At 44.2% G+C, this 10,602-nt stretch overlaps 1 protein-coding gene across 6 annotated transcripts; it reads left to right on the top strand.

Annotated features, from left to right (window-relative positions):
- The first annotated feature begins 549 nt into the window (after window positions 1-549).
- S1PR3 (sphingosine-1-phosphate receptor 3) lies at window positions 550-9,992 on the top strand. 6 transcript variants are annotated; one of them, XM_032676328.1, is made up of 3 exons: window positions 550-731; window positions 1,307-1,410; window positions 5,930-9,992. In XM_032676328.1, exon 3 carries the CDS (start codon window positions 6,113-6,115, stop codon window positions 7,256-7,258), a length of 1,146 nt encoding a protein of 381 aa, XP_032532219.1. In that variant the 5' UTR covers window positions 550-731; window positions 1,307-1,410; window positions 5,930-6,112; the 3' UTR covers window positions 7,259-9,992. The 6 variants fall into 6 exon arrangements, with proteins under 6 accessions (XP_032532219.1, XP_032532217.1, XP_032532216.1 ...); XM_032676327.1 differs by lacking the exon at window positions 550-731 and adding an exon at window positions 798-894; XM_032676326.1 differs by lacking the exon at window positions 1,307-1,410.
- The last annotated feature ends 610 nt before the right edge of the window (window positions 9,993-10,602 follow it).

Here is a 10,602-nt window from a genome sequence, read left to right as displayed (position 1 = left end):
CAGGCGACCTGAAAGCCGAGCCTGCGGCATGACTCCGAGTGCAACAGTGCTCAGGTCCAGACAGGAGGCTCTCAAGAAAAACACTGCAGCGGGACGACTAGGCAACCCTGTACGCTTGCCTGCACTTTGCAAGGTTGTTGTAGTGTTCCTGTTCGCCAGCTCACCGCAAACATTTTGGCAGAAAGATTTGCTGTACCCACTGGCATCTTATAAGTACATTTTAAATTAGACAGTTGCAGGATCCAGGTTCCAACTTCTTTTCCAAAGCGCTGCTCCTGTCACTGGGGCAATCCGCGTGCCTATCGCCGTCCTTGAGTTGCTATTACTCAGTCAATAATTCTGTCAAGTGGTACCTTACCAGGAAACACGCCGTAATCGGCAGCTCTGGGTCAAACCAGAAGTACTTGTGCTTCGCCATGTGCCTCTTCATTCAAGCTCTCTGAAGGTCTCATTATTGGAGACGGTCAAACAGAGGGGCAGATGCAACACACGTAAAACCTCTCTCGAACGCGATAATTGCTCGAGCTGAGTAAGACCTACCCAGAACTTCCTCCCTCCACCACGCATTGTTATGGACGCTACAAATACCCGCCGGCGGGCTCTGCCGTCTCACATTTTCACCCCGGCTGCCCTTCGCGCCGTGTAAGAATTAAACCCCCCGCTCTCCCCGCGGCCGAGCCCCGCCGGCAGCATCCAGCTCCGCGGCGCTGCTCCCCCGGGCATGGGGCACGGTGAGCGGCCAAGGGGCGGGGTGAGGCGGGGCGGGACGGGACGGGGGCAGGCAGGGGCCGCCGGAGCGGGGAGCGAAGCCTGTCCGGCGGCGGCGGCGGGAGCAGAGTGCCGGAGGCAGGACCCAAGGGGGGCGGACGCGCCGGAGAAAAGCCCGTAGGGGAGGTCGGTCAGTCGGGGGGTACCCGGGAGGGGAGGCTGCGGGGATTGGCGGCGGGCAGGGCCGCGGCGATCCCATCCCATCCCATCCCATCCCGGCCCGGCTCGGTCCTGCCCGGCGCAGCCCCGGGGTGGGATGCGGCGGCCGCGGAGCTCCGGGGTGAGCGCGGCGAGCGCAGCTCGGGGCTCCGGGGCGGCCCGGCCCGCACCCCGCCCGCCCGCCGGGGCCGTCCCGCTTCGGCGAAGGAGGGCGAGGTGTCCCCGTCCTGCCGAGCCCCGAGAGCGGTGCCGGTCCGGCCGTGCCTGGTGCGGGCGCGGTGGCGGGCACGGGACAAGTGGGAGCCCCGGGACTGTGGTGATTGCTCTGTGAGACCGCGGACACGTCGGGTGACTTAGGCAAGATGTTTGTCACCTCCAGAAAGTTCGAGTCGCTGCAGTAGTGGAAATCTGTGAACGGAATCCCGGAGTTCGGAGGCGGGGGGAGTAAGTCGGGAGTGCTGGGAGACGGGGAAAGAAGTCCAAGTGAGTTCCCTTTAACGTGCAAGAATTAAACCAGCCGGGAGTGATGGGGGTGTGCATGTGTGCTACTCGGAATTACAAAATTCAAACTGATATCTAAGAGCCAGAAGTCAGGAAAAGTAACTATTTGTTTTTCTGAGGCGGTAAACTGCCAGCACATCCGCTTAAATAGAAAATCTTTTTAACGTTTATTTGAATTGTCTAAGACATTGTTCTGCAACAGATGTTTATTGTCTAAACTTCATTTGCATCTAGCACAGCTTAATTTCAGTGGAAATGTGTATTGAAATGTGCTGCTGTTTTGAAAATCCTTTTCTGTTAATGAGACTAGCTGATAAATTACGTTTACTTTTCATTTGCAAAGGCTGTACAAATACATAAAATACAAAAAAGTTTGGCTTTGGATATGTACTATTGTCTTTGCCATTTTTAAAATTTTCTTTGGTGGCCAAAGACACGGCAGAGAAGGGAGAACTGCAATATGTGTAGTGGTGGTGAAGGAGCATCCAGTTTCTTTGGTCAAGTCTGTTCATGGCCACTTGGGAAGCAGGAAAATACAATTCTGGCCAAATTACAGTGAGCGTACTGAATGCATAGCATTATACGTTCTTGTGCAGGTAAAAGTACATGGTGAAAAGTTAAGTTTTATTCTCACTTTGTTCTCACTTGTTGCTTTGACTTTCAGAAAATTGAGAGCAGTTTGGTTCACTCTTTTGAAAACAGAAATTTCTTATTTCTCTTAGATGTAAAGTACAGAGCGACTCATGAGACGGTAAAAGCCCTCAGGTCCCTGTGGGACTCTTAACCAGAGTGCCTGCTGGAAACAGAGAGCAGAGATGTACTGGAGATGGTTGCTGAAGGGTTTTGGCATCCCCATTATCACAAGTTCCCTGCTGCCTCCTGGCATTGGGAATTACACATTCCCAGAGGAAAATTGGAGGCCAGGGGAGCTGGTGAGAGGAATGATTCTGAGTTTCTGCCTATACCATTATGTGTTTGAACTGGAGAGGGCAGTGGAGATGTGCCTTGCAATAGGGCAGGTTAAGGGATTGTGGCCTTCCACTCAGTGTTGCTTTATTCATGGCATGTGTGGCAGAGAGACCATATAGACCCCAGTGGTATCTAGGTTTATGAGCCATGCTAGAGAGCCCCTGCTCCAAATTGAAAGGGTGCTTGACCCTACTAGGATCCTTGACCTCTGCAGGAGACCACATTAACCACTGCAGACACCCCAAAGCATGGGGTGGGCCAGGAGATCAGCTAGGAGGGGGATATCTTGGTGTTCATGGCTGACCCTGACTGCTCTCTCCACCCTTGGAGTAGGGAAGCCAAATAGCTGGAGGAGGAAGCTGAATTTTGCCCTCCACATGATTGTGGTTCCACATGACTGTGGTTCTTGACATTGTACCACTGCCTTTATTTGAGTAATGTAGTTGTCGCTGTTTTAGCCATCAGATCCGTGAGGAAGCATAGCCAGACTGCCCCTGCAATGCAGAGAGGTTGGTTTATCTTTCTAGTGGTACCTGGTGGTGGAGCGATAGGGATCCCCTGCCTTGCTTTAGAGGGAAAAAAACTCATTCCCGGTGGTTTCAAGAGCTCGGGGGGCTGAAGTACCTAACCATGGCAGTGCAGGGCAAACAACAGGCCACAGGCAGGTTCTTCAGGTTATTTTTTAAATATTCTGAACTGAAGTCCATACTTTGCAGTCAGTATGTGACTGGGGCAAACGTGTTTTGCAGAGTAAATTGTGGTACTGTTACAAAGCAGTGACACAGGTTATCCCGGACCTGGCTGTTGCTGTCTTGTTATTGTAATGCAAAACCAACATCAATTTTTCTAACTGCTAAAGGGAGACTGTGCTTTCTGAGTTACTGGCTACAAAGCAGGAGAAATACATAAGAAGAGTATGGCTAAAAGATATTATTTCAAAATGTTGCTGCCAGAAGAGAATAAATTTTAATTTATTGCATTATTATTTATATTAACTTTCAAGTGTCTTATGCGTGATACTCATTCCATGAGAGTCCTGGCAGACAGTAATGTTACAACCTTCACTGCCTTCTCGCTATCCTGTCAGAGGCAAAGACTTACTTTTGTGATACTAAGTTTGCTGTAATAATTTTAAGAGAAGTAATTTCGAACAGTGGCAGAGACCCTGTATGATTTCTGCTGATTGAGTGCATCGTCCTTGCCTTCAGCCAGGGGAACTGGTACAGCACCATTGCCTTTAGCAGAGTCATGACAGTTTGTATCTGCTGAGTTGTGGCTGATAAACTCCTACGTATGGCATATAATTTTCTTCAAAGAAAGAGATGTATTTGCCCTTTGATAGACCAGTGTGATAACTGGCTTGAAAAAGACTTCCAGAAACATTTATTTTGTTATGTGCAGTGCTCCTAAATGTTAGGAATATTATTCTCTCAGGCAGCCATCAGCCAGCCTGGTGAGTATTGCTGGTTGAGCTGTTATTAACAAACACTTTTCAAGTCAAATGTAATTGTTTATTTTACAGTGGAAAGCACTTGCAATTCATATGGACACAGTGGGATTTTGTTATAAGTCAATACAATGAAAGGCTGTGACAATTTATGTGATAACAGTGTGCAGATTGTGAGTGAATTACAATTACATTGAACCTTAGCTGAGGTGAAGTTGTTCTGTCGAGAGCTTCACTGTTACCATGTTTCAGAAAAGAGTTTTAACAACTCGAGGGCCCAGTTCAGCTTCTGGGAAATGAATGAGGTGGTTGCTGTCATCTTCAGAGCGAAAAAGGACCAAGGACACCACAGTTTGGAACTATGAACTAGAGTGGGGAAATTACAATGGGTAAATAGCCAGTTATTTTCTCAGAAAATAATTTTAAAACACCCTGAGTGTACTAAAGAATTCAAGTCAATTTACTGTAGGCTTTTGTCAGATCATGTCCTTTCTGAAGGAGGGAAACCAGGAAAAGAGAGAGTAGAAAAATAGGGTGTGGGTCATCCCTTTAAATCCCTTTACAATCTTCTGGGATGTGGTTTGCTCCTCCCGTCATCCTCTTGAGAGACACTTGAAAATATATTTCTCACTTTTTAAGTGCCTCAAGCAGACTGCTGCATTGGCAGTGGCTCACACATTTTTCTGGTCTTCAGAAACCTGTATAGGATCATAAAATCATAGAATAGATTGGATTGGAAGGGACCTTAAAGATATCTATTTCCACCCCCCCTTCCCTTGATACCTCTCTTTTGAAAGTGTCTTTAATGTGCTTGGAAAATGCTCATTGACTAAATAAATGGTACGGTTTAAGAGCTCTAGCTCTTAAAAGATTCCCTAAACTAAGCTACTTAATTTTGGGCCAATGGAAATTGTCCTCCTATCCAGCACAAATTCTTATTTTTTTACCTTTCACAGAAAAAAAAAATACAAATTTGGTTCAGATGAAACAAGTTCTTTCCTCATCCCCATCCTGGTTTTCATAGAAAACTGAAGCATTGGCTGTTTTTTCATCCTCAGTGCATACATTTGGGACACGGGCCCTGATTCTCATTGGATTATGCTGCAACAAAACTCTTACATTTTTGGTAAAACAGTAAGTTCTTCTGACATCTGATATTTTTACAAAGCTGTATAGATCTCTTCTGATATTTATTGAAAAAAAGTTTGAAGGATCTGCTGCAAAAATAGAACCTCTAAGTCCATGGGAAAACACTGCAGTTCATTCTATGTTGTAACTCAAAGAAAATCAGAATTTTTGAGAAGGACAATTAAATTGGGTGTAACTATTTTTTTTATTTTTTAAAACAAACAAACAAACAAACAAACAAAACCTTTAAATGTATGACTTGTATACATATGCAATGGGAAAAAAAAAAGTGAAGTGAACCATAAAGAAAAACAAAACTTATAAACATATGACTTGCTATGTTTGTTTTTAAAAAGGTAACAGAAATCCAACTAATTTGAATGGGAAGTAGGATTGATTTTATGATGACTGGCTTTCAGTGCATCTTCTCAATTGTAAATATCATAATTTTATACTATTAAGGGTGGGAAAGTTATTTTGGGCATTGGCAACACTCATGCTGGCATCAAGACTTGACACCAGCTTTCTCAGAATCTTTCCTACCTCGAGTCTGCATGGGGAACAAGAACAAGCTTAGAAAGCAGAGAGTTTTCCCCGCTGCTGCTCAGGCAGTGATGGTTGGGTGGTGTTTTGGTAGCAACGTGTGCACTCAGGTCTTTTGGAGGATCAGTGAGCTGTCTTGTTGTGCACACTGGGGCTTGCTGGAACCAGAGATTTCATAGGGGGAAACACTTTTGAGCAGTTCTCTACATTGCCCTCATATTTCTGCAGCCAAGATGTGTCTGGACTTACCTACCCTACAGCTACCTTGGTAGGCATGCAGCGATGTTCTACCTCAGTTTCCTGTCACAGTCACCATCCCTCTCTCTTGGCTCCTGGGTGCATCTTGCAGATTGAGCACTGGGTGACATGGGAAGATGGTGATATTTATGTTGCATTTGTTGGTTTTATTTTCAGAGCCTGGTTTGCAAGCCACTCTCCCTAATTAATATGCAAGGCTTGCTGGAGCTGGGGATACACAACGCCTGCCCAGAGGAGTGCTGGGAGGAGCGTGGCTTGATCTCCCTCTTGTGGAAAATTATTGGAACTATATTCTCGTGATACTGAGGAAAGAAAAGTCCAGCATCCACCAGGGAACAAATGATGGCAGCAGTTACCATGCCACCTGATGCTCTTGTCAGCCCTCAAGGAAATGAAGAGATGGACTCTCTAATTGTACTGCATTATAATTACACAGGAAAGCTTATTTCAAGGGAAAAGGCAACTGGTAATATAGACCTGCCCGCTATTGCATTTCTCATCCTATGTAGTTTCATAGTCCTGGAAAACTTGATGGTGTTGATTGCCATATGGAAAAACAATAAATTTCACAACCGCATGTACTTTTTTATTGGCAATCTAGCTCTCTGTGATCTTTTAGCTGGGATTGTTTACAAAGTAAACATTCTTATGTCTGGGAAGAAGACTCTGAGCTTATCCTCCACAATCTGGTTCATTAGAGAAGGCAGCATGTTTGTTGCCCTGGGAGCCTCCACTTTCAGCTTGCTAGCCATAGCTATTGAGCGGCATTTAACCATGATTAAAATGAGGCCTTATGACGCAAATAAAAAATACAGGGTGTTCCTTCTCATTGGCACATGCTGGCTTATTTCAGTTTCCTTGGGTGCCTTACCCATCCTCGGCTGGAACTGTATAAACAACTTACCAGATTGCTCGACAATTTTGCCTCTGTACTCCAAGAAATATGTTGTGTTCTGCATTAGTATCTTCATAGCCATTTTGGTTGCCATTGTCATCCTTTATGCCCGTATCTACATACTGGTTAAGTCCAGCAGTCGCAATGTCACCAACCACAATAACTCGGAGCGCTCCATGGCGCTCCTTAGGACTGTCGTGATCGTCGTTAGTGTCTTCATTGCCTGTTGGTCTCCACTCTTCATCCTGTTCCTCATCGATGTGGCCTGCAGAGTCAAGGAGTGCTCTATCTTGTACAAAGCCAACTGGTTTATTGCTCTGGCAGTCATCAACTCTGCAATGAACCCAATCATTTATACCCTGGCCAGTAAGGAAATGCGTCGCGCCTTCTTTCGCCTTGTTTGTGGCTGCTTGGTGAAATCCAAGGTGGCCAGATCTTTGCCTATTCAGCCCACACCAGATCACAGTCGGAGCAAATCCAGCAGCAGCAACACCCAGAAGCCAAAGGAAGATTTCCCACCAATTAATGTTCCCTCGTGTATCGCTGAGAAAAATGAATCTTCGTTTCATAACGGGAACTTCTGTAAATAAAGGACTCCTCAAGACAAGTACTTTTCCATGGCTTTTAGATTTAAACTACACATGAAGTTTAAATATTCATGCACTTAAATCACAGGGGAAAACACTAATCACTTATTTAACTTTGAGGACTTATTTATCAACAATCATGTGTTTTGGGTGTTCATTCAGTAACACATCTGATTCAGAAAAAACCTTTTGTGCTGCCCGACAACTGGGACAGAGTCCATGTACATCTAAGGACATCACACACCATAATGGCATTGCATGCTAAGACTGTATTTGGCACTTACTCATTTTGGAAGACATCACTAAAACCTGTTAGAAACTTTAGATTTACTAAAGACTGCTGATGGTTGGAAGATGAACCCGATTATTGTCAGCTGGGAGAAGAATTCATTACGTATGTTGTAATGTTGACTGTAGTTCTCTATATGTATCTTGCTGTTATGTTAATGGCCTTATATATATGTGGTATAAATAGCTGTATATTTGTACAATTTGTTACTAAAAATTCATTGTTTGGTAAAAGTTTACAATATGCTAAACATTGTATTGCAGTATACAGTGTAAGGTGACTAATTATACAAATAGATGTGTTTCAATGGGGATATTTAAAATGAAGTAGTAACTTTTAACTGTCAGGAACTTTAACGTGTCATATCAATGCAGTATTTTTATTTTTTTCCATTGTTATTCAAACTTTTCGTGTTTAGTGACAGATAGTATGGCAGTTGTCACTGTGGCATTTCACAACGCATTTTAAGCAAGCAGTAGTAAATAACCATTGTGAGAGGATATATATATTTGCTATTTAAAGTAGTTAAAATGTGACCCCACAACACACATGTAACAAATGTTTATTCACGTACTGTTTCAATGCATATAATTTTGCTTACTATTTTCAGTGTATTTAAAAATTTGTGTCTGACCTACGTAAACCCGTGTACATTGTGAATGCACTACCTAAGCTGAGATCCTTCAGTTCTGAAACAGAGACATATCATTTCAGAAAGCAATGAACCACAGTGGGTTCCCATGGAGTTCCTTCTTTCCAGGCACTACCACAGCATGGGATTGTGTTGGGAATTCTCCCTGGGAAGTTCAGCAAGTAGGACAATATCCCATTTTCTGTTAATGGGACCCTGCACCTCTATCACCTCTGGACACTTTTGCAGATACGAGAGAAAAGATGCGGTACAACAGGATCATGCTGAAGGGTATATCTCCATTTATACCTGACCCTGCCTTGGATCTGGAAGGAAAGCTTGTTTAGTTTGGAAGACCTGGAGCCCCAGCCTTTTGAGAGGCTGTTCCAGAGAAACCTGAAAAAAACTTTATGGTTCATCACTACCTTACCAGTCTCAGTACAGAATGGTGGTCAGTGTCAAAGGCGTTCCCTGAGACTTAGAGTGGTTAAGACTTCACGAACGTCTGGTTTCAAGTCCTCATGGAAGCAGCCCGTGGCACTTCCATCGATAGTACTTTACGGCTGGAGGCTTCAGTGAAGTTCAGCAGGAAATTCTGAGGCAAGTTCCCGCTGTCTTTCAGTAAGAATGTAACTATCTAACTTTGTTGGGCTCTTTCAAAGATTTGTGTTTAAGGTCTCAAAACACGCCTTGTCTTGTGCACAATCAGAAGTAATTGAGGCTTTTTTAACACACAGCCTGAAAGAGCTCATCCTTAGCTTTAATCTGGTCTTAATCATTTAAAGCAGCAGCATTAGACTCTTCCAAAATATGCATAGTGTATAAGCTGTGTAATGTGTGTAGCAAAAGCCTTTAAAATGTAGAGGTTTGCATTGTGATTATCTTTTACAAATTAGCAGTCTGCTTGTAAATATTTTATGCTGTTAGAAAAGTGTGTAAGAACAAAGAACTCTATTTGAATGAAATAACTGTGAAAGAGAGTAGTAAATACAAAATAATTTCTACCAAAAATGTTGAAAAGCAGTGCACTTCAAGAAGAACAAAAAGCTAAACCAAGCAAAGCATGATATAACTATGTGGACTGCAGATACAGGCTGCAGGCTCTGTAACTTTGTGAGAAACAAGCTGGTGACACTGCATTGCCATGTCTTGCTTAGGGTTTTAAGTCTTACGCTGCTTTTTGGCTGCATTGTAGAAGTTCTTCTCTGAGGCTGTGTCTTCAAAAACTGCCAGCTAAGATATTTGTATACTTCTAGCTTAGTTCATGTGGTGGTGGCATTTGGCAACATTCCTTGCTATTGTTCAACAGACAGGCCTTAGGAACACAACAGTTTGAGAAAAGGTGGTGGCTGAGCCCACACCAACCCTCATGTCAATGATGTTACACGATTTCCTTAACCTTCTGTCTATCTGCTGGTGACACTTCCTGAGCCAGCCTAAACTGGGCATTTTCCTCCGTGTGGTTGCACCATTCAGATAAACTATCACATAGTTCTCAGCCAGCAACAGCTCTAAAGTGCCAACTACATACTTAAATAGATTGTCCATCAGGTATCTGTAGTTAGGCTGGCTGCTTTCAGGCATAAAGCAAACAGCAAACACAACAATGGCATTTAACCCATCGTTATAATAATCTCCATGACTGATAACTTTTTTATAGGGTTCAATTGCCTTCATGTCCACCCCGTGGTCCTGTGCCGCGGTCCGAAAGGGGAGGATAGAGCCATGGCACAGCACGGGTCCGGGATACAAAGGTGGGATGCAGGTAGAGTCCTTTATTCACGTGTGCTCCCGGTCTTTTATCAGCTCGGGAGGGGAAAGGGAAAGGGCCAGAACATAGGGCGGAGTATGAGACAGACAAGCGGGGGGACAAACCAGGATAAGGACACAGGCAAAAGGGGGAGGAGCGGGGGAAGCAGGCAGCAGGCAAACTCATGGTAAGCCTGGGCATGTCCAGGCTGTGCACTGTGTAGTGTGAATACAATGAAACCACATAATAACAGTGAAGTCCATATAATAAAGTCCTGCCAATTGCTGTATGCTTTTCTCCACGCCTGGAATTGTTCCCGTCCTGAATCTTGCTCCTTCACATCTCACCCTTTCTTATTTGTTTGAAAATGTCTGTTGTGATAGTCCTCTTGCAGCATGCTGTGACACAAGAAATAGTTAATAACAATACAAACAAAGAAAACAAAATTTCAAAGCAAGTTAAAAAGGGTTTGTTTAAATGGACTTAGGGGAGGACAGATCTGCATTTTCCAAATCAGTTTGGACAGCTGCATCTGCTGAGTGACTCCCCCCCTAAAAAATTGTTTCCAGTCCAAAATGCCACTGCTCCATGGTGTCTGAAAGCTTAGTGATAGTGATCTTCTGTGGAGTACGAGATCCTGGAAAGTAAACAGAACATGTTAGAAATGGTCTTTCTGC

The sequence above is a fragment of the Chiroxiphia lanceolata genome, chromosome Z (assembly GCF_009829145.1).
Source record: "Chiroxiphia lanceolata isolate bChiLan1 chromosome Z, bChiLan1.pri, whole genome shotgun sequence".
Classification (NCBI taxonomy): domain Eukaryota; kingdom Metazoa; phylum Chordata; class Aves; order Passeriformes; family Pipridae; genus Chiroxiphia; species Chiroxiphia lanceolata.
This window is presented reverse-complemented; position numbering and strand designations above follow the sequence as displayed.